General features: G+C 40.3%; 2 protein-coding genes across 2 annotated transcripts; both read right to left on the bottom strand.

The window, feature by feature from the left end:
• Positions 1-14,141: 14,141 nt before the first annotated feature.
• msrb1a (methionine sulfoxide reductase B1a) lies at positions 14,142-17,946 on the bottom strand. The gene is made up of 4 exons (XM_077532779.1): positions 17,780-17,946; positions 17,017-17,159; positions 15,977-16,091; positions 14,142-14,317 (listed from the first exon to the last, which is right to left on the bottom strand). Exons 1-4 carry the CDS (start codon positions 17,832-17,834, stop codon positions 14,298-14,300), a joined length of 333 nt encoding a protein of 110 aa, XP_077388905.1. The 5' UTR covers positions 17,835-17,946; the 3' UTR covers positions 14,142-14,297.
• A 1,115-nt stretch (positions 17,947-19,061) lies between these two features.
• Positions 19,062-24,298, bottom strand: LOC144025371 (large ribosomal subunit protein uL3-like). The gene is made up of 10 exons (XM_077531314.1): positions 24,170-24,298; positions 23,842-24,034; positions 22,705-22,873; positions 22,493-22,628; positions 21,316-21,502; positions 20,605-20,765; positions 20,425-20,526; positions 19,462-19,557; positions 19,271-19,390; positions 19,062-19,178 (listed from the first exon to the last, which is right to left on the bottom strand). The coding sequence occupies exons 1-10, from the start codon at positions 24,170-24,172 to the stop codon at positions 19,119-19,121; spliced, it is 1,227 nt and encodes a 408-aa protein (XP_077387440.1). The 5' UTR covers positions 24,173-24,298; the 3' UTR covers positions 19,062-19,118.
• Between the last annotated feature and the right edge of the window lie 203 nt (positions 24,299-24,501).

The raw sequence follows: 24,501 nt of genomic DNA, 5'->3' as shown, positions 1-24,501 counted from the left end.
GAGGGATTTTTTTTCTGAACATGTAGGCCTACTACACTAAATGTTGGTCATGGTGATGGCAGTATTTGATGTAAAAAGATGCCCAGAGAATAATCAACTGTGTTGGACCATTAAAGGTTTACAGAAAACACTGCCTGTACAGTTCATATAGATTTTGTGTTAGCGTCAATTAGACACCGGAACAATCTGCAGCATTCCCACGCTTTCTCCAGTCTAGACCGCCACCCTCTCATCCAAAGATGGTCACGTACTTCCTGCTGCAATATAACAAGTATGCCAGCCTTGAGGATGTTTAAAGAGGATTCCGCAAACCAGCCGGTGACGTCATATTTCTACAACCGCTTCTTTTATACGGACTATTGTGTGATGCCTCTAATTACTGGGCAATAAGACCACAGTACTTTGTCGAGCCAGTCGCTGGAGTTTCCCAAGTTTTTGTCATTCCAGCCTGTCAAATGCAGAATGTTATAGAAGGGAGCTGTCACTATTTAAAAAAAGGGGAAAAAAAGAAGGGGTCGAACCTGTTGGTCGGCCTTCCCTTGAGGAGTTGGGCGGGGATAGTATCAACTGTCCTGTAATATCTTGCAGACGAGCGAGGCAACATTTGAGTTTGTGTGTGTGTCAGAACCGCTTCATGCTGCAGAAACAGGAGATGGGCTTCTACCCCGTGGGAATAGTCTGCATTTCAAAAGGAATGCGAAATTATGCTCAACTCAAACGAGCAAACTATCAGCTTGGGTGCTGACAGCGGTTTTGGCCAAAGGCAACACGAGTGTACCAAATAATATGTGACCCACCATTGGGGGAAGGAAAACAGGCGGGCTGGGAAATAAACGTAGCTTCAGAATCACTTGTTTCACTTCCATGGACGTGTTCAATCATCCATAGTACATCAAAAAAGGTCATCTGTGTATTTTTATTTTTTTATCCCAGGCCTCAAATGGATTATAACCAGTAATTTGTTAAGACTGCCAATCCACATTTCATTGGAATTTGGCAAACACAATTAACCAAACAGATGTTAGCACACTGGAGCAGAGTTTTTCGAGATATGAGCCATCATTCGGATCATTTATGGCTCGCGAGCAAAGATTTGAGATACCAGTGCTGTATGTATGGTGGCAGTGAACTCAAGTCACTCTAAAACAAGCGGCAATTTGGCAAATAGTGAATAAGAATTCAAAAACGAGGCTTCAAGTTGTTCATGCTTCTCCAAAGTGAAGTTCACTGTCAAAACATGCAACAAAGAGAATTAGGCTACATGTTGTGTAATACAAAACAACCACACAAACTTTGCTTCAAGAAGGTCTGTAGCTTAATGCTAACAAATGCCGCAAAATGGCAATGATGGGATAACGGATAGCATTAGGGTTGCTACCTTGCTAACCCTTTCAACAATGGCTATTTGAACACCAACGATGGAGCAACACATGTAGACAGACAAAATAATACTCCAAGGCATTTATCCTTTGCAAATCATGACCAATATTATAGCAAATGACAGTCAGTTGTAAAACTTTTTTGTGTTTCTGTATGTCTTTATTATACTGCCCCCATGTCACACACACCAGAAGGAATTGAAGCAAAAAATATATACATATGACACTGTTTAATTCTTTACATTCTATTTAGTTTTGTTATTACTGGATGCTTTTATAAAGTTCAGAATTACAGAGTGCCATTTTTCGAATTTAAAAAAACATCACAAAAATGTGTGTTGCTTTGTTTCGAGATCCTGGAAGATATTAATGGCATTTCCATTCATTGTAATAGGGAAAGATGATTTGCGATACGAAAGTTCTGCGTTACAAGCATGGCATAAGCTCGTATCTCAAGGCCCCACTGTTATACTCTGCAACTTGGTAAAAAAAAATTTAACCATACTTGCAATCAAATTAAAACAGCTACAACATCAACTAACAACACCTCTAACCTCCTTGCGGCAGTGAAAAGAGAAGAGATCGTCATTCGGAATCATCAGAGCGACCACAGACTGCAAGAGCAAGAAAAATAATCCCGGCTGAGCGTCTTTGTGTGTCTTTTCATGAACACAAGCAGACAGTGGACAAGATGGTGCCAGTATCTCTTCCTAAGGTAACACACCAGTGACTCCATCTATTATTGAGCCTCGTGTGTGATGATTGGTGAACCCAATGGGCCTTATCAGTCCTCGAGTGTGAAGAACTGCTGCCTCCGTGTTTTACAAAGAAATACACTTGAAGCCATTTTCATGGAATGGCACGGCTCGGTAGTTCATGATGAGAAGGAAGATGATGACAATCCGCTCGGTATTTTACACGGATGCCGCCACCCAATAAGTGCGTGACGATACTATGAAGTGCTTGTACCGTAACACTGATGGAGTTTATGACCGTTGGTGATTTTGAAACACTGCCACAGGGTTTTATTGCTGTCTTTGTGGTTAATGAACCCCATAGCACTATTGTATCGGAAGCTCAGTGAGCAACAGGCTGGCGAATTATGATATATTGCGCATCATATGGTAGTGTTGCTGCAATATTCAGTAGGGAAGAGCATAGTCAGGGAAATAGCAATAGGACTAAGGCACATCATACATAAAGATTTTGCAACAATGCAAATGAATGAGGTAGCCTAGGTTTGGGTGAGAGGCGGGCTAAACCTGGAACTGGTCATCAGCCAATTGTAGGGCACATGTATACAAACAACCATTCACACCTATGGACAATTTTAGTGTTCAATTGACAACCATTCATACTTTCTGTAATGTATACAGCAGTGATGATCCGTCATAGTAAGCTATTAAGAGGTGCTTGCCCGACCTCTTCAAAATAAAATCATTGAAAATATTTCTGTCAGTGTCCTCTAAAATACAATACCGTAGTTCTACTGTTTTGGTCTTAAATTTCTGTATACTTTGTCTTGTTTTCGGGGAGCTGGGAAGTCGACAGTTTGTTTCGTGCATACACAAACTTGAGAAATTGATTGTGTTAGTTCCGTGAACGATATTTCGGTACATGTGGCTTTTGAATGGCAAAAAAACTGTCGGTCATGCAGCCTATCTGACAATGCACATGCGCAAAAGTGGCTTACTTGGCTTGTTCTGTGGTCAACGGTCATTGTTCAGTTCAAGTTCATCACCGAATCCCAATGAGTGCCCTTTTCCCGGAGAACTATTGAGGAAAGGAAGCGTAACGAACTAAGTGGGGTTGCCATTTATGTTGAGCTTGACTGTTAGTGAACGCAACACAGGTCTCGCGGGAGGGAGGGGAGGGAGGAGGCTTGCAGTTCAGTTAACGTTGTTGTACGTACGAGAAACATCAGTGGCTAGGTGGCTGTCCAAATAGATCAGTAAACTTTATTGTTGGTTGAAACCTCTTGCGGCTTTTCTGCGATGTCATTTTTTCCCTTCTCCGGGTTGAGTTTACATCATGGGCACGAGCCAGTTCCGAATACTGTAAATTCCAACGAATTGGCAAATTGTGATTTTGTCATTTCATGCACCACGGAACTGGTTACATTACAGTGTATGCGTATCAACCTGCGTCAGTCCTGAATATTTCCGCTTTAATTTTATACCTACACAGTGATATAAAATAATATTTAATATTGAAATTAATAATAAAAATACCCCAAAAATTTTCAGTTCGCGCCCTCGCTCGCATATGTGACACGTCAGCATGTCCACTCGAAAAAGTCACCGCTCGCCACTGGTATACAGGAAACTGGAGCATCTGGAAAAACCCACGCAGACCATACGAGGTCTATGCAGGAAGGCCGGAGCCCGGATTTGAACCCATGACCTCCGAACTATAAGGTGGTAACCGCTCTTCCACCATGCCACACTTTATGATAATTTTTAATGTAGTTTCCAATAAATCATTCTTCTATATAAGTCACTGGTGTGGGGCTGAAACCTAATATATCCAAATTTGGTAAACTTCATATTTCTTCACAAATATATAGGCTACTATTGGTCAGTCATTGCCCAAATGATTGCCCAATCTAAAGTGCTGAAAATGGCTTGCTCTCTTTAAAGGCTCAATGTTTATGGATGAACAACGTAATTTTTTTTTTCTTTTCCCTGAAAAGTGATAGTTTTGAAGCTTGAAGAAATTTACCCAAAAGCTGGGTATATAATTTTTCCGTACCATGACAAAAACATAATAAATAAATACTCGCCAGTTATACTTAATTTGGCTGCAAGGGGTTTTATTCAGACTGACTAATAAGAGGTCGGAAAAATATGACATCCAGTGCTCTAATCCTGTGAGGAAAAATTTAAGATCTTATTGGTTAAAGAAACTGTCACGGTTCTGTGGGAAGTTGTGGACCCAAGTGAAGGGAGGCAGAGGGTGGAGGCCGAGGTGACAAACAAAAAGGGTTTTTATTACTTCGACAAAAAATAACGTAGTGCACAAGGTGCCAACAGGAAATAATGAAAAACAACAAAGTCCTAAATGTAAACAAACTGAACGAGCATAACTAAGAACTGGCAAGACGAGGGAAACGGCAAATTGTGGTAACAACAAGACATGGAATCAACAATGGGCCAACAAAGACTCAAACAAAAACAGGAGAATAATTACACGCCAACTAATTACACAACAAGTGACACCTGGGCAGGACACGGAGGCTGAGGGAACTGATTGGCTGAACACAAGGGTGTGGGACGACAAGCACAGGTGTATGTGATCACACTAAATGAGAGACACTGACAGGAAGAAGAATACAACTGAAGTGATCAAAGACAAAACCTAATAAAACCCCAACCCAAACCATTGTACTCACTGTACTGTAAATACAGTTGAAGTCACTTGGGCTATCACTACTGATCTTGAAAGTCGTGTGCAGATTAGTTAGGCTGAAGCCTGAAATCTTATCAAACAAATCAAGCACCAACATACAGACACTGGAAGTAGTGCGGCCATGAAAAACGCTATGAAATTAAGAGAATAGATAGTTTGGAATAATCAAATAACATGTCTGGCAACAAATATAAAAATTCAAATTGCCACATAATGGCGGTCTGTGTTGCTGACCCACCACTGGAATTTAAAAAAAACAAAACATACATTTTCATTTTGGCTGTGTAGAATTTCTAAAATCCTTTGCGTGATCATGACAAGATGTCTTCACTGTCAGTGGACGCAACAATGAAGATGAAAAGACATCCTAATTCAGAATGAGTGCGTCCTTAGGGTGTGAGAGCTTGAGAAATAATTCCCACGGAGTGCTGACAGGAGATCAGAGCGTGCGTTTGCCATTCTGGCACACAATGAAAAGAGAAAATCCAGCGGAGCAGAACTGAAGTTTATCTACGCCAAATGTCAAATGATTTTCTGACATGCGAGGGGAAGGTGATGATGGATAACTGTCGGGATTCACTTGGCTCTACAACTGAGGAAGTGGGTTAAAGTACTGTACTGTACTGCGTGTATGTATGTATGTGAGTGTGTTGCACAGGAGGTGCCGAGGGGCATAAAGCCGTCAGGTGAGTGGAAATCCCCTTTCAGCCTCACTCCACCTTCTCAAGGTGTGATGATCACACAATTAAACACACACATTCAGGCCAGTATTTGTGAGTACAAGTCACTCACTTTGAGGTTCAATCTTGCTAATAGGCTCTTCCTTTTGTGCTTGTGCATGTTCAAAGGGACAGCTCGTCTGCTCAAGCGCACCTATTAAAACCAGACACCAATCAGGAAGTGTCTATGACTGGCATTAATTATAATAACACTGTGAATGTTTGTGCGAGTTTGTCTTTGGATGATAATCATGAAAGAGTGCTCAGGTCTTCATTTAACTCAGCCTGTTTTAACATCGCCGTTTCTCAACGGAGGCCAACACAATCAAAGAGAAAAATGTGCAGCTTGTTCAGGTCGTGAGCTATTCATTTTGTCAGGCCAGACATCCATCCATCCATCCATTTTCTTGACCGCTTATTCCTCACAAGGGTCGCGGGGGCTGCTGGCGCCTATCTCAGCTGGCTCTGGGCAGTAGGCGGGGGACACCCTGGACTGGTTGCCAGCCAATCGCAGGGCCAGGCCAGACATTTACTAATTAAAAACTTTCAAAATAACAGAATAATTTAACAAAATTCTAATTCATTCCTAATAGTCTATTTCTATTAGGTGCTCAAGTATGTATAGAGTTTTTGTCCAATCAGATTTCAGCTTCTACTGTGTTGCTATGTCATTCTAATCTGCCCTGAGCCTTCTGAATCACTATTGCTGGCCCATGTAATTTCATTGATATGAGCAATGGGATTGTTTTTTTTCACCAATCAGATTTCTAATTTGTTGCATGGGGCCGAAGTGCTTGCCTTGAATGATGTCAGCACTTTTCTGTGCCAAGTGGTTTGTCAGTATAAAGTTGTTTAACTAGCAAAACATACAGGACTGCCTCAGAAAATTAGAATATTGTGATGAAGTCCATTATTTTCTGTAATGCAATTAGATACATTCTAGATTCATTACAAATTAACTGAAATATTGCAAGATTTATTATTTTTAATATTGCTGATTATGGCTTCTTTTTTTTTTACTTGGTCTGAGGAAATAATCTAATATTTTGAGATAGGATATTTGAGTTTTCTTAAGCTGTAAGGCACAATCAGCAATATTAAAAATAATAAGTCTTGCAATATTTCAGTTGATTTGTAATGAATCTAGAATGTATGGCATTTTTGCTTATTTAATTGCATTACAGAAAGTAATGGACTTTATCACAATATTCTAATTTTCTGAGACACTCCTGTATCTACAGCAATCTGCGCTGTTATTTAGTTACATTTTTGTAATTGTTTATATTCAATACATTTCAACTGATTATTTTAGAGCAGTTTTTTAATACCCTATAATTTAATGCAGTGCTGATGTTTAAAGAGAAAAAAAAGTCCATCTTACAAATAATTGATTCATTGATTTATGTCACAATTTGACTCAGTCATGGCTAGTAAGGATAAGCGGTTGGGAAAACGAACGAATGTCAGCAATTTCCAGCATTCACAGCTTCTGCATGCAGAACTTGAAATTTCTAGTTTCATAAAAGAACCACCAAGTACTAACATGGTCGTCCAAGCCAAAGCCTTGAAGTGTACATCTGTTGCAAACACACACTCAAGATATTTAAGGCTAATTTCTCAAAAACACACCCTTGACTTTTTTTTTTTTTTTCTTTAACCCAGGCGGTAGGTATGCAGTGCATCTCATGTGGCATCCACTCTGGCATAACTGCCCAAGAAGATGAGAGAGGATGAGCAAAATTACAGGGTTGGCTCAGTGGGTGGCTGAAATTTGGACGGGTTGGGCGGGGTTGCGGGAGGACGGTATGTGTCACTAAGTCCATTTGTTTGGCCTGCACAAGTGTACAGAAAAATTGAAGCGGAGCTGTGAGAAACATCATTCTTGGGTGGGTCAATCTGGAAGGGTACGAAAGATTTGGCATATTCCACAATGGACCAAACTATGTAAACTATGTGACCGGCTACTTCTATCTGGATCTACACCAATTTCATGACGTCTATTGTCTTCTTTTGCCCCAAACCTCCCATTTTACTTAGAACAACAGTTTACGTAGTCCTGTTTAAAAAATAAAAATCAATAATATTCAGCAAACTGGCCCTCGAGGGATTGTTCTTCCACAGACAGACAAAAAGCACAAAGAAGAGCGCTTCTTTCAGGATAATCTTGGTCCCCTCTAAAGCCCCTCACAAAATCCCTGTGTAGTCTGTGATGAGCCCAGGATAAAAGGTAGCATGTGGGGCCCCACAATCAGCCACTTTTGTCCTGCCCTGAAAATAAGAGCCCGTCTCCCTGATCCGCCAGAACAATACCGCTACCACAGTTTACTTTGAAGCTCTCAGGTGGACCTGTGCTGTGGTCTGGGGATGTGGGGGTGCGTGGTGAAGTGCTATCTTCCTCTGAGACAGATGAGCGAGGAGATAGTGAGAGACATTTGCAAACATACGTGATGTTCAAAACCACGTCTGTGTTACTGAATACGCTGGAGGTCAGAAGAAGGAATGTGATCATGTGATAAAAGTGACAAAAAGGTGGCAGAGGTCGCCAAAGTTATGCGCTTGCTTTCAAATGAATCATGGTGTTTATTTGCAAAGTGGCAGCACTCACAGCTGGGATCTTTTCCCATCACTTATGTTTTAAGCTTTTGGCATTTCGTTGGTGGAAATGCATAAAAATCCCTCAAGGTGCAAATTCATTTCGAAATAAGGTGGAATTTTATATTTACAGTGTTTGTAATGAATGTTAGGGATGTTGTATAGCACTTTTTTCACACTGATGCCAGTACAAACATTCAACTATTGAGTAGTCACCGATACCACTAGTACTTTTGATACATCAAAGAAAAAAAAGAGATGATTTAAAAAAAAATAAAAAAAAATAAAATAAAATAAAAATAAAAACTATATAACCAAACATAGAAATTTTCCTTAAAGAGATAGTTCGGATTTTTTTTAACATGAATCTCAATTTCATCCTCACCTCCAGTGTGTGCGATCAGCACTGACTTACCCTTGACAGTGTTCTGTGAGACGAGTTCTGGTCCTGTGTTGGTCGAGAGGACAGTAGTCCGGCAAGTTGGCTAGGGTTACGGAAATAAAGCGTTTTTCTTCTAAAAACAATTTGTGTTCAAAAGAGTGATACATTTGCATCACAAAACTCCCTCCTGAAAAAAAAGTCAGACTCCATTACACCAGGCACTATTTTTCCTGTTCATTCTTATCACTGCGCAGCGCCCCGCATACAGCTGATAGACGCACACTAATCTACAAGTTGTTTGTCTTTTCGAAGGCGGAAGGCGCACAGATCAGCTGTCTGCAGGGCGCCGCGCAGTGATACGAACGAACAGAAAAATAGTGCCTGGCGGTAATGGCGTCTGACTTTTTTTCAGAAAGGAGTTTAGTTTGCAAATGTATCACTCTTTTGAACACAAATAGTTTTTAGAAGAAAAACGCTTTATTTCCGTGACCCCAGCCAGCTTGCTGGACTATTTTCCTCTCGTCCAACACCGGACCAGAACTCGTGTCACAGAACGCTATCAGGGGTAAGTCAGTGCTGATCGCACACACTGGAGGTGAGGAGGAAATAGAGAGTCATGTCAAAAAATCCGAACTATCTCTTTAAGGGAAATGTCTATGTTTGGTTATAAAGGTGTTTTTTTTTTTAATCATTTGTTTTTTATTTGATGTATCAAAAGTACTAGCGGTATCGGTGACTACTCAATAGTTGAATGTTTGTACTGGTGTCATAGAACGCTGTCAGGATTAAGTCAGTGCTGGCCGCACACCACTGGAGGTGAGGATGAAATAGAGATTCATGTCAAAAAATCCGAACTCTCTCTTTAAAATTGCATGAAATAAATGGCAGTTTTCTACTAGCTTTACCTATTTCTATACTTCCTCAAATTGTATAAATGGGCATGAAATGGCCACAAGCATGAGTATGGATACCTTAAAATAGAGTAAGGCTGGTATCAGCAGCGAGACGGACGGATACCTGGTATCGGTACTCGCCCAGCCCTAGTAAATACAACCCTATTGGTTTATAAGCTCATAAAATCGTTTTTTTTTGTTTTTTTTTCAATAGATCAAATTAATGAACCTAGAATTTCTTTTGACTGTATTTTCAAACAATTGTTCAATTGTAAACAATGCAACCTGGATGTAAAGAAGATTAAAATGTTACCTGAACGCCTGTATGAAGGGTTTTATAATGGTGCCAGTTTAGCCAGGGGAAGAATTAATAAGGAATTATTTTTTTAATTTAATTGAACAACTTGGATCAACCAGATACCCTGAACGGATTGCGTTCAACTTCCGTTGTCATGCTAAACATGAATTCAAAATAGCAGCTAGCTAGTTGGCAGCTTGCTACGTTGCTAATTAGTGTGTGGCTAACAGTAGAAGGATGATGGAAGGAATCGATTTGGTCTGGAAATACAGCAATTACTCTTGCTATGATTTCATTTTTCAAAGGTCTTCTTTTCCAAGCATGTGTTGTCCTGACAGAGACACTAAGAACTTGGAGCACCTTCAATCTCTCCTCGTGATCTCCTTTGATCCACAGCAAGGATCCCGCTGTACAAAAGCCTCATTTATCTTTTTCTTCATTACGCCGAGTCAAAACCCATATGGAGGAAATTTTCACCACAGTCTTCACATCGGAGGTGGTGTTTGGCTTCCTCTGGCATGTTAATCCTCACGGTGAGCTTGATTTGGAGTGGAGTTATTCTGTAGCACTCAAAGCAGAAACAGGTGCAACTGCTCATAAACAAACTGGGTGGATGCGAGCTACTCGTAAATGTTACAATCAAAACAGGCTGCCTTGTGTACTGTATTGTTCAGTGGCAACCTCCAGGCTGGCCCTCGGCCCACTGGAATCCTCGACTGGTTTGACATAATTACGGATTCAGATTCAAGATGATCCCCAGAGACCAGCGGAAGAGAAGGGGAAAAAAACGTGTTCTCAGTCCAAGTCGGTCTCATGATTTTTATCAGAGGATTACCACTTCCTGCTTCCTGTTTGCTTCCTCTCGGCCATGCAGCTGCTGAGCCGATGCCAGCCAGAAAGAGTGTTCGACTGCAGATAGCGCACATTAATTGCATCCCCCGCACCGCACCCCCTCCCCATCTGTCATTCTCACATCTGGTTTAATTTTGTATTTTTGTCTGCTGTGTTTGTTGCTACTTCATCCAGACTTCACCCCGGAGGACGGTGAGGAGTCTGTGTGCCAGCTGTGCGTCGCGACTTTAAAAAGGAACCACAATAGAGTCATCTAATCAGTGGCAAGGAAGGTATTATTGGATAAATGAGGGGGCTCACGGGCAAAATTAGGACAAGATGCAGAGGACGAGCTTAAACCATCAACTTACGACTCTTTATCGACTACATATTGAAGTGTCAAACACTTTAAATACAGCATACAGGGTGTTCCGAAAGTCAATCGACACTTCCTTTTTAGTATTTCGTTGGGAGATCATTCAGACACATGTGAAGCCATCAGCATTTGACAACTTATATGTAAGCATACCATTCTCTTGCCCATGGGATGCTCAGCAACCTCAGGTTAGTAAAGGACAGATAAAGCTTCAGCAGTCTCCAAAGCATGCCCTGAAATGAGCTTTTGTGGACGCCCAGTTTCAACGCAGCCCTTTCTACGGCTTTGGAAAAGCGCCCGCTCGAAAGGTTTGGTGCTTTCATCGGTTAGGGTGGTAGTAATAGGCCTCAAGAACACATCCTGTTTCAAGAAAACTAGCGTATTTTACAGTTTCCACGACACGGAGTGGTGTGGTGGCTTTATACTGTCACGGAACAGCAGTCAAGGACAGTAAAAACTTTTTACCAGGAGGAAATTTTATAATGCAGCAAGATGTGCTATCTACTTTGTTCATGTATGATATATAGGCTATCACACATAATTTTTACACTATTGCCTGAAATAAATGAAAATGATGATGATGATGATGTCACACATTCCACCTTGACAAGTCAGATATTCTTTCTCCTGTTATCACACATAATTTACACTTCAGTTTCGAGATTGAAATTGTTCTATTTGTACAAACTTGCTGGAAGAAATGGTATAAATTCCAGTGGCACCTCGGAAGTCAAAAAATAAAAAATAATAATTATGTGTGATAGCCTATATTAGTGTACAGTCGAACATAGCAGCAACAAGTCATACTGTAGTTTCATAATATGAACAGAAAAAATAAATAAATAAATAAATAAATAAATAAATAAGAGAAAAGAGAGGAAAATTTGATTCTGCCTGAAAGGGAGTGGGAAGAAGAAAATTTATTTAATCCCACCCCCGTCTCTATAAAAATACAAATATACAGTACTTCCTGCAAGTTACAGTATTTCTATCTTAAAAATGTTTTTATCAATATATAGAAAATATAATGGCATACCATTACACTGAATTATTAAGTGTTAATAATGGTGATATTATCATAGGTAACAGATATCACATTCTTATGGTTCATACCAACAATGGTAATACATTATATATTCCAAGAATAAGACATAAACATACATATCAACTTTAGTAATAGACAATAACAGCAGCAGTAGCAGCAAGGACACATTTACACCAAGTATTTATAAATTCAAGGTCCTCTAACATATTGTGACCAAACCATGTTTTTATGTAACATTTTAAATCTGAAAATATTTTGGGATTGCTTATGTTGAGTACCCAGACTATTCCAATATTTCACACCACATACTGACACACAAAAACGTTTGCAATTTATTCTAAATTTGAGTATTATAAATTCTCCATATCCTCTCAAATTATGAACTAACTCTTTAAGTTTAAATAACTGTTGTAGATTAATTGGCAATAATTTATTAAATGCATTTGTATAAGATTATCAAAGTATTAAATTTAACTAGATCTTTAAATTTTAGTAAATTTAACTGAGCAAAAAGATTGTGTGTATGTTCAAGAAATCCAACTTTATGTATAATCCTCAAAGCACGTTTTTGTAATATGATTAATGGCTCTATTGTACACTGGTAGGTGTTACCCCACACAATATGTGAAGTAAGGGAGGACCAGCGTACAATATAATGTACGGAGAGAATCCTTATCAAGACATGACTTTACTTTATTCATAATTGAGAGACATTTAGAGACTTTATTTTTTGTGTGTCTGATATGGGCTTTCCAAGACAATTTATTATCAATTATAACACTAAAAATCTTTAGTCTAAAAATTAGACTAAAAATTTAACCTCACTTACATTATCGTGAAGCATAAGGTGGCTAGGCTATAATTGAACAAACTACATAGATCTCAACTAAATTGATTTAACATTCATTAATGTTTGAATTTTGAGTGAAAACGTTGGCACACAGTCACCATTCTACAACGCAATGAAGTGTTTGGTTTAATGCTGCACAGGTGTTTCCACACCTGCTCCTGCCGGATAAACTAAGCAGCGCCAGAGCTTTTGAACACGTGCCCACATCCTCACTTTGTTTGAAATTCCATCATAGCCTGTGTTCTATAAAGTATAACATAAGGGCAGGCTTACTGGTCCACTTGGAAATATTTGCTGGTGGAACCACATTTAAGACCTCTTGACATTTACTGGGATTTATTAACTTTAAATACGGTATCTTGTCTGACTGGAGGAAAATGTTACATGTGTACCGTTTCTGTCAGTAGCCTACGTGTTATTTTAATATATTTAAATTAAAAACATTTCATAATAACCTGTGCATCCGCAGAACCTTGCAGTCAATCAAGTGCTGTTTTCGGATAAATAAAATCAACTAAACGATGTTCGGTACCTTATGATTTGCATTTACAAACTCAATTTTGCTCAACATTTTACAGTACAGGCAGGGGTTCAATCAAGTCCCATCTAAGGTCTAGCACCACCTGCTGATGAAATGCAGCAATTGCACTTTTAAGTCGGCCCAACATTGAGTTCAAGTAAAAAAGGTCACTACTCATGACACATAATTCTGGTATACATTTTCCCTTTAATTACATGTATCCAAATTAGTTAGTCTAAGGCCCTTTTGTGTCCTTTCGGACGACTTGGTGTGGAATAACTTGAGATAAGGTCAGTGTCTCAGCCTGTGACAGTGAATCCTCATATCTCACAAATCATCTTCCAGAGAAATGGACAAACATTCACAGACAACCACCAAAAATCTTGTTGAAAATACATTTTCTATGACAAAAGGTGATAATGTAAACGGTTGACTTGATGTGGAGAACATGAAATTGCTTCATGCTAGGCCTTGGAAATACTGCACATCAAAGCAGTCGCAACAAAATGTGACAAGATTGGTTCAATGTATTTATTTTTAATACACATTTTATAATTTAACATGACAGTGTAAACAAGCATTGCTTATTTTCATCAAGGGATTGTAGTAAACTATTAAATGTTAAAATGTACACATTATGATGATCCCATTAATATTTTAATACAATTTAGTAATATAAATATAGGCAACATTGTGAATGTAACTTACAGGGTAACATTGTGAGAAGGGTGAAAATACATTATAATTAAAGCATTTCTAATATTTCCCACTAGCACCTACTGTAAGTTATCTACAGTAAGTGCAGTTATCCTGAGTCTCAAACATTGCATGATAAAACGTGGGGGGGGTTTTCTGTAGTTGCTGTCCAGTGAGGTCACACTCCATCCGAACTCTGGTGCTCCCCAGTTGGGCTTTTCCCCAGAGCACTTCATTCGCTGTCCACACTTACTTAGCGGAATCCAGAAAAAGACTAACCAAGCGGCACTTCATTCTGAGCGCTCACTTTACTGTCCATCAACCTTGTCTGTAAAGCGAAACAAAAACATATGGTATCGTTATGTAGACTCTTCTTGGCATCCAGCTGGAAATACTGCGTTTTGTCAAATGGCGACCTGCGCTCCATAAGAAGCCATGCCACAGTTTTAATGGTGGCCTATTGAACAAATAAATGCATCCTTTATTATTGTAAGTATGCATCAGTACAGACAAAGGCCTCACTCATAATAAAAACAACCCCATAACTTTACCTTAACAAAATATAAATATAACAACAATACCAAAATACTTTTATCCTCTTCAAAAGGTGACTACCGGTAATATTGTTGCAGCTTACCGAGTTTGTTGTGAAACTCATTTGTCTTTATGTCGGTATTACACCACCCCCCGGTGGCCACTGGCCAAGTCGCACACAAAATGCCTTTTTTCCATTCAATTCAATAGTAGATGTTCAATGCCACTTTTTTTTTTTTTAATACCGTTACTCAACTCTTGAGTAGTCAGTAGTCACAGATACCGCTAGTACATAAATCCCCACCCCCTTAAATCACATAATTTTAAAGAAAGACCTATAAATCCCAATAAAGTATTTTTCCTTAAAATTGCATGAAATTAATGGCAATTTTCTATTCCCTTAATTTCTAGCTTCGAGTTCCTGATTGTAAACGTTGAGGATTCCAGACCTACTTATTTCTCAACGATGAGAAAGAGGGAATTCCATGTTCTATACTTCTGCTTCAGGCTCATGCGGAGACGTTACGGCGGAGCTCCGCTAGTGCATTTGCCTTCGAACTTGTGCGCAATACACATCACAATCAGTGACGTGCAGTGAACTCTAGGCTTGGGTAGGCAGGCAGTCGTAAAATGAAACATATACACTTGCCTGCAGGCCAGAAGAAGTCGTGAGACATTATTAATTGAGCTATGAAAATCGCCAGATGTCACTTTCAAATCTATATAGGTAGTGTAGGCTATGTGAAATGCAAAAATAACTTAAATCAATAGAAGAAGCCAATTCATTTTCGTTTCATTTCAGCCTTGGTCAGGCAGTGCCAACCTTGCCTGCCCTGACCGCACATCACTGATCACAAAACACATTGGTGTCTGCTGTAGTTTCACTGCAAGTCGGGCTGTCGCTACAGCTGGGACACCACAGAGTGGAGATTCCTCTGCGTTTTATGACGAATTCAGGAAGTTCAATTTAATTCAAAAACACGAAACAAAGCCGGAGGGAGATTAGGCTCATCACCGTGGCAATTATTAAATGCCAATTTGTCCCGGTGTCGGCCGTAAACTCACCAAAACACAACAGCCACGAACACATTTTTTTATATATTTTTTTTTCCCGCCTCTCGTCCCACGCACATATCCACATGTACAGCCGTGGTCTCCGAGCAGGAAGTCGATTTGCGCCGCCAAACAGTTGCCTTCACGGAAACTATCTGGGTAGGGGCGGGGAGAGAGAAAAAGAAAAGAAAAAAAAAGCCGAACACGCCATCGAACGGACCAATCACGAGCAAGCTACGCCCCGCCATCTACGGCGTGCAAAGGATTGGCGACATGTGCGCCACAGCCGGCCACGAGCTACGCGGCACTTAAAATTCATGGCTCGCATAGATCATGTGATCTACGCCAGTCATTAATGCACGTGCAAACGTAGAGGCATAAATCAGGCTTATGACTGTACCTTTCGGGATGAACTTCAGTGAGCTGCTGAATATTCAAAAACGAGACACGCCTTTGGCAGGTCCATCGTTGACAAACTCGTGGCCGAGGCCATTTCCACACTTGCCACACGACACCTGGAGTAAAACAAAATCCCATTAGTGGTTTATTATGCTCTCATTTTCAATTATTTTAGAATCAGCTCATTCCATCAACTAATAGGAGAAGAGTGAAGACAGGTTTTTTGTTTGTTTGTTTTTTTTAATTAACAACTCTTTGACTGCCAAAGACGTTTCATGATGATTAGTAAAATTCCAATGAATGGAATGCGATCTTTCATTGAGTAGCCGCATTGTATATGTAGTAAAGGCAAACAATATTCTTTTTGCCTTGAAAGATGAGTTAAAATGCTCAAAAGCGGCTGGCACTGTGGATTTTTTTGTTTTGTTTTTATAACGCCTGGCAGTCAAAGAGTTAAGGTTTATTGCAAAAGCAATCTAAATCCGAACAAACAACAATCAAACATCAAACAAGAGGGACTGATATACTCACAAATATTTTTGAAACAGGGTACTAATACCTGTAAATGGCTACTAGGTTAAAAAAAACATTTGTGACACTGCTTCAAGTTCAACTTCATGTCAATAGCAGGTTATACTATGGCCGCAAATTTTCACAATAGATTAAATACTTTTTTTTCCCCATAAATTGATTATTGTTCAAGTTACTAGTTTGGTCCATATTAGGAAATAGGCAAAAACATTGATCACCGTTTTCCCAATTAAAAGCAGATGTTTATTATGACTTCTTATGATTAAACACAAAATGTAATCAGTCTGCTTTCACCATGGACTACATAAATCAAGAGATTTTAGTATAGAGGTTGAAAGGAGAAGACTTGTTTGTTTGTTTGTTTTTTGAAACCACGTCTCTAAACGATGAACTGACTACCAAAATAGTTGATTCATAATGATCAATTAGTTGTTTATTAATCAATTACCGGTACTTTGACACCGATAGTTTTGTAATCGACGTCTATTAGTGATTTTCTTGTAATCATACCTTGAAGGCGCCGGGTCTCTCCTGGCGTTTGGCTACGCTGTCTTGGTGAACGGTCTCCGTGAAAGTGGGCCAGGGAGACGAATGCTCAAACTTGGAGCGGCTGGAGAAAAGATGGTGATCACATTTGGCGCATGCGTAAACTCCTACAGGAGAAGAGAGGAATGACATGCCGCTGAATTACTTTACAGTACTTTGTTCATCCCGTTAGGGTTATACGATCTGAGGAATTATCATTTTGGCTGTTACAATGGTGACGTCAATCTGGTGAAATAGTGGTTGGCACATCTGCCTTACAGTTCTGAGGTTTGGGCTTCGAATTTCTGTTCCTGTTTTCCTGAGTAGCGTTTGCATTTGTGCTCTAGCTATGATCAATCCAGCCTGGTGTACCCCACTTGGTGCCCAAAGGCAACAATCTCACACAGAAATCGGATGCAAGGACAATGACGACATTTGGGGTACAACTGCAAGTTATCATGTGTGACCATCTAGTTTAGAGAAGTACCTTGTGTAAGGATTGTGCCACCTCCACAGTTTAAAGAAAAAAAAAAAGTGTATGCTTCATAGTTTAACTTTTCTTTTGCTTACACCACCCAGGACAACTTTTATGTTACATCACACACAGATAATATTTAATGCGACGCGACCTAACTGTAGCTTGGCTAACCAGTTAGCTCGCCAGCGTTGACGTCGAAAGTGAAAGAGTTCTAAATGGCAACAAATTACGATAGAACCTCGAGTAAAGTAGCCCAAGTCGTAACAGCACCTGGTTTGAAATGATCTTTATATACCTCCCGACCGTAGAAGGAACAGAACGACATTTCCACCTGCGCTTGGTCAAGTTCGCTCAGTAGTAATAGTGACTAGTGAGGAACAACAATAACCCAACCGGTTTAACACTGCGCACTTCCGGCGTAAAATCCCACATCATTCAAAATAATACCGGAAATTATATTAGTAAAATGCTCATTAAAACCCCTTAACGCTCACCCGTGTGAATTAAATTTGCACTTTGCCAGTCTATCTGGTGAGGAATTGCACTCCACCAAACTAACTAACTACTTTTTAACGTAAATGTTGATTTAATGTAAGAACATGCAAAATGCGATTATGTTTGCACTAGATTTCTCTTGTCTTTTGACGTTAGCAGGATGACCAGCACTGTCAACTACTCCAAAACTAATCTGGATTAGGAGGTTCGCCGTCCGGTCTACTGCCCTTTGGAGACCAATAATCACATTATGATGCTTTGGTTTGACGCCTTCTTAAACGGAAACAAAGAGACAAGCGCGAACATGTTTTTTTTTTTTATGCGTGGGGAAAAGGGCAACCAGACAAACAAATATTGACGTTTACATTTTTGATGCACATACAGTTGTTTGCAGCCAGGAGGCAGATGACGCACGTCACAGAAGAATTTCTTCACACGGCAGCGGGTTATTTGTGACACTTTCGGATAAATGAATGTACACATCTCTGCATATCGCAGTGTCAAGAAATTACTGACATCTTCCACAATTGACCATCCAAAATAAATATAAATTTTCAGCGCTGGAAATGCACAATGTTACGTCAAGTGGCAAGGGTAGAGAAACAATTACTCTGGAAAAAAAAAGTGTGGTTGTAGGGTTGTTGTTTTCTTTTTCTTCCGTTGTGTTGTTCGACAGCATTGTTCTGTTTTGTGTAAAAAAAAATAAAAAAAATAAAAATAAATAAATAAAACATTTTGCCACTTGCTGTCGACTAATGACATTACAGGTACATAGGAAACATAACGAACAATCACAGACGGCTCACCTGTTTTCTGGGTTTGGTAATGTGACGTTATCAAACAGAGCCATGATTGGCCATGACTGAGCATGTGTGATGTCATCTTTAGTCGACAGCAAATGACATCTTCTGGCATATTGTTGAGAGTACACCCGTCGAATTCTTACTGGAAAATTTTGAAATTGTTTGTCTTGCATACCCAAACCAAAAATGTAATAAGTGACTCCTTTTGGTTCAATAAAAAATTGTTCAAAACCTTTATTTGTATTTTTCATGATGAATTTCACCTTCCTTCCAGAAAACACTGCTTCATCCTGGAAAAAACTCCAAATGTTTTACACCACCTCAGGTTGAGGCTCTGGTAGAATTTTTAATGCATCCTTCTTTTGTGGGCCCTGCAGGTAAGCCACAGGTCAGAAGTCAGAACCAATGGGGAACATGAGAGGAAATCAAAACATGGTTGTGTAATCAGGGAGAAGTCGCTGACCATAAAAGCTCTTTTCTCCTGCGCGGTCTGGAAGCGACCGTGACCAAACTTGGATGTGGTGTCAATGAACTTGAGCTCGATGGCTTCCAACGATTTGCGAGACGAGTGCACCAGCAAAGACTTGGAAGGAAGATGGTTATTAAATACACATATGGAGTGCAGATGAAAGCCATTCAAAAGGTGAGACTTACCTTTCGAAGCGTGAGGACGCGTTTCTTGGCTCCGATTACGCAACCTTTCACCATGACAAAATCATTATTCACCTCGCCGTAGTGAGGAAAACCTCCCTGCAGAAATTAGGGCAGGAACAGATTGACGGAAGGAAAAATTGATCCGTGAGAGAAAATTGGATAAAATTCAGAGAAAATTGTGCATATATAATCAGTTGATTATACATGTACAGTGATGTCTTGACAATGGTGATGAAACAATTGAACTGCGGTTTTATGTTAGAAGCAGTTAATAGGCTTCATATTTTTAAGGAAAAAATGAATGTCAATGAAAAAAATGACATGATGAATGAAAAATCATTTATAATAAACTGAAAATCATACCAAAACGACCAAACGGGGGGAATTAGCACGGATTATTACCGTGGGTAGGTTTTGGAACGTAACACCAGCGATAAATGAAGGAACACTGTAATGGCATTCCCATTCATTTCAATGGGGAAAGATCATTTGTGATGTTTTATGATGGTCACGAGGGTTCCCTCAGAGGACCGTTACAATTGTGAAACCATACCGTCTCAGTGGACTAGTGGTAGAGCTTCTGCCCTGACACTGGGTGGTTGTGGGTTCAATCCCCGGCAAGGTTATACCAAAGACTATTAAAAATATTAAATAAACCAATTTGCCTCCCTGCTTAACACGCAGCATTAAAGATTGGAATTGGTGTGGCACTGCTGCTCCTCACTGCTTCCTCAAGGGATGGGTCAAATGCACAGAATGAATTCACCCCACTTAGATGGGTGTGACAATCAGTGGTACTAACTTTTAAGCAACCAGCACAGCCATTGAACAAATTAAACTAGTTTCTCAAGGCACCACTGTATATAGCTTCACAGTCGTAACGGTCCTCTGAGGGAACCCACGGCAAAATTGAGCTTGACGCCCCATGCAGCTGATCTACAGTCTTGAAATGTAAATAAATACCATGGGGGAAACGGTTTTCTGGCTGACGTCGTAGTTCGTGGAAGCATTATTCCGGATCACCTTTCCATCCTGCATGTGAACGCCCCTACCGATTCGATAAATCTGAGGACAGCAGGAGACAAAAAACTTTATCATACATAAAAATGATTCCAGTGTTTTGGTTACAGGCGCAAAGCAGACCTTCTTGTTGATCTCGGTACGGTGGTGAAAGCCCTTTTGACCGACCCGCGCTATGGTGAACCCCACTCGAGCTGGATGCCATGCTCCGATGCACGCCACCTTGCGCAGACCCTTGTGAGTTTTCCTCGGGAGCTTCTTTGTGTGCCAGCGGCTTGTCACACCTATCAGCATGTGGCCAATGAATTTATCGAGAGAGTTTTTTTGTTTTGTTTTGTTTTTGCTAAACCACTGGTTCTCAACCCCGGTCTTCGAGTACCCCTATCCAACCTGTTTTCCATGTCTCCCCAGCCAACACAGCTGAGGATCGTTATCAGGCTTCATGCAGAGCTTTCTGATTAGCTAATCGTTTGAAACACCTGTGTTGCTTGTGGGAGACATGGAAAACAGGCTGGATAGGGGTACTCGAGAACCACAGTTGAGAACCACTGTGCTAAACAATAGGTGCAGGGTGGCAGAACGGAAATCTACAGTTTTTTCTAACTATGTCTGAATTTCCACCAGAACTATTTTTTAATCAATTTACCACTTGAACGGTTATTTCCCCCACTTAATATATTTTCAACCAAGATATCACACATTCAAAATGTTAGCCTAAAATCATTCAAGCCATTTCCTCTGGTGCCATTTGACATTACTAAAGCTTCTGCCACCCGGAAGTGGATGTGACATCATAGTGAAATATTTGTTTCTTCTGGATGACTGGCATCTAACCTTTAAAGCCGTGACCCTTTGTAACCCCAATGATATCAATCAACTCATCCTGCTGGAAAACAGAGGACACGGGTACAGCTTGCTCCAGACGCTCTTTGGCCCAGTCCACCTTTTCCGAAATGCTCCCCCCGTTTAACTGCACCTCCAAGACGTGAGCCTTCTTCTGCTTTATGGGCAGCAATCGCATCTGAAAATGAGTTAGAAGCCCAGTGAAGTAGAATGTAGAACTGTGTAGTGAGAAGTCAAGACACACTTCATCTCACAGGATCATGTTTGAACTCGCAATGATAATAGCTAGGGATGATGAGGACAATATCGTGATATCGTGATATTAAAACAGCCACAATATCGTCGTCGTCATGTTCACAATATTTAAAAGGAACACATCTGTAAAAACAGTCAGGTTGATTTCCATTTGTGCATTTCTAGCACCCTCTAGTAGCCTATTTTATTAGTGCAATTCAATTTTCATTTGGGATGTTTTGGCCTTCTATGTTTAAAATCTATGTTAATTGTCAGATGAAGGGGAACCTAATTTGCTTGTGAAGCGATCAATGTGTGCATTAGCAAGTAAGAGCCTCAATATTGTTATTAGAGATTGTAGGTGGTTTATATGCATTGCTGTTATATACAAAAGTACAATATTGTGCTTTTTTTTTTAGTATGAGCTCTTTTTTTACAATATTGTGATGTTTATTACATATCGCTAACGCCCCCACAATATCGTGATAATTATCGTATCGTGACCTTCATATCGTGATAATATCGTATTGTGATGTTTGGATATCTCTTACATCCCTAATACAAGCATGAAATCACATCACTTCTTAGAAGTGCATATTGATCGTGTTACCAAGCTGAAGCTTTCACACACTGTTATAAATGGTCTTGGCTTACCACCTTCACCTTGTTGGCTGCCAAAATGAAGGTTTTCCCCTGGCAAAGTCTGACAAGTTCTGCTCTAAAAACTATTTTTAAACTTGTCATTTGAAACAGCAGCCGCTCACACGGACAGACTTGGTTTGTACAAAGTAGCCGGGAGATGTGACATCTAATCCCTCTATTGCATGTGGTCAGGTGGATGTTGCCCTTTTACCACAGTGACGGCTAGATGTAGCGTTTAGAATAGCAATCTACATGGTTAGCATCTAAAGGTCGTCAGGAAACATTCTCTTACCTGAGAGTGAACAATAACCCGAATGACTGAACAATATTTTTTCATCAGAGTAAAATCCTTGTCCAGCGATTTCTTTCCTGCCTCATCTTGCCACTTTTTACTGTATTTAGTGAAAGCCTTCTTCTTACTCTTGTGCCTGAAACAAATGAAAACATGCACAGGGTTGTGCAGGTGTAGTGTACCTACTTTTGCGGCGGTCACATCCCACACACCAGTTTTTGTAGAATCTGCGCTTGCACTCGTCACTGAGATGCTCAGCAAAGATGGTCTTGAGGGCACGTAGACCTCGCGCGGTGCGGATGTAGCCCACCACTCCGACCACCATGAGTGGGGGGGTCTCAATGATGGTAACCGCCTCCACTTCTTCCCGCTTGGTTTGCTCTGTGTAGGAAATAGAACTGTGACTTTTCAAAGTGTGCAATATGAGTTAAGCAGCAAAATTCACCTGTCTAAATAAATATGACTTGACTTGACATGACTTTATCCATTTTGTCGGCCATTTTGTCAGTTGGTGTCGACTAAAAATGACATCACAGTTGAATGGGGTGAAGGTAACAACAAATCACTGATCATCTTGCTAACATCACATGACCAAAAGCTGATAGGTGAGCCATGATTTAGTCGTTACCTGAGCAACTGATATTATTTTCAGTCAACAGCACGCGACAAAATGGCCACCCCCTGAGATTTAGTTAATGTTCCACAAATGCAATATCAATCAAAATGTCATGTTTACAATAGTGAGGGTGCCTAGAACACATTATTGTATAGAAATATTTTGAGTTGGCTTCCCCTTTTAAGGTTAATTTAGCTGAGAGCACCACTCACACAGTAGGTGATGGCATCAGTCGAGGTACATGATCGCTGATGAGGAGAAGGGCCCTCCAGTCTTCACCTGGAACCAAGCCAGCCACAGACTCCATACTACCCGGGATTGAACTTTCAATAAATCTACCCTCCCCTGTTCAAACGCCAGTTTTATTGATGTAAACATAAGAGAGAGAAAATACTTTCTAAAATGCTTTTAATGACCTGAATGTAACTTTTAATTGTGCAATTTAATTGGAGAAATATCTGTGTAAAAGTGTATTGTTTAACCCAAAATTTAGACCAGCTGAGCTTTTCCTAGCATTTGAATGTGTAGACTTCTTATATCCACGGTAGGTACGTGGGTCATTTAGTGAGATTTATTAGGTAGATTGGGGGCGGAAAAAAGGTGGATTGGATGATCATAGCTAGGTTAGTAGGTAGGTAGGCATTTCTAAAGAATGCACGCATACATTTTTACAATGTGAATTGCTATTCCTAAAAAAAAATTCCACATGCTCCACTGTGCTTTATGTACATACTGAGACCAACGCGGTGCACCTCTCTGAGGGTGTGGGTCATGCCAGCCTTGTATCCCAAGAAGGCAGCGAGGTGCACAGGCTTGCTGGGGTCATCTTTAGGCCACGTACGCACTCTGCCCCTGTGTCGCTTGCCCCGTTTGCGAGGGAGAAAGCCCAAGTGTCCATGGCGCGGTGCGTGAAATTTGCGATGTGACTAGAGAGAGCATAACCCAAAGACAAGACATGCATGTTAATATAGATTTCAGATATTAGTATAAAGAGCTCGCATCTCAGATGAATACAAAAAGGCGCATTAAAGCAGAACACAAACAACACAAAGACCACTGACCATGTCTGCACGCGCTGACCAGGCGAGAACTACAAAAAAGAACCTGACATAGAAGGCACACAGTGTGAGGCTCTAATTTGGTGTCTGGCCCCACTCAGGAGCCGTGTTTGCTTTCAAACTACCTTGCCAAAGTGCAGAAGACGGGAGGAGTGGGCACTCCGAAGTTTAAGGTGGTGCAAAGTCTAGTAGAGAGGAACCATTTAGCCAAGAATGGCGTTGAGAGGAGGAAGGATTTCATTGTCAGGTGGCCAAGTTCATCTTACAAATCACAAGGGGGAGAGCCCAAAGCAGTGAGTTGGAACATGCCCACATTGGTTGACTAATTGACTTGA

Source organism: Festucalex cinctus, chromosome 1 (genome assembly GCF_051991245.1).
Source record: "Festucalex cinctus isolate MCC-2025b chromosome 1, RoL_Fcin_1.0, whole genome shotgun sequence".
NCBI classification, from domain to species: domain Eukaryota; kingdom Metazoa; phylum Chordata; class Actinopteri; order Syngnathiformes; family Syngnathidae; genus Festucalex; species Festucalex cinctus.
This window is presented reverse-complemented; position numbering and strand designations above follow the sequence as displayed.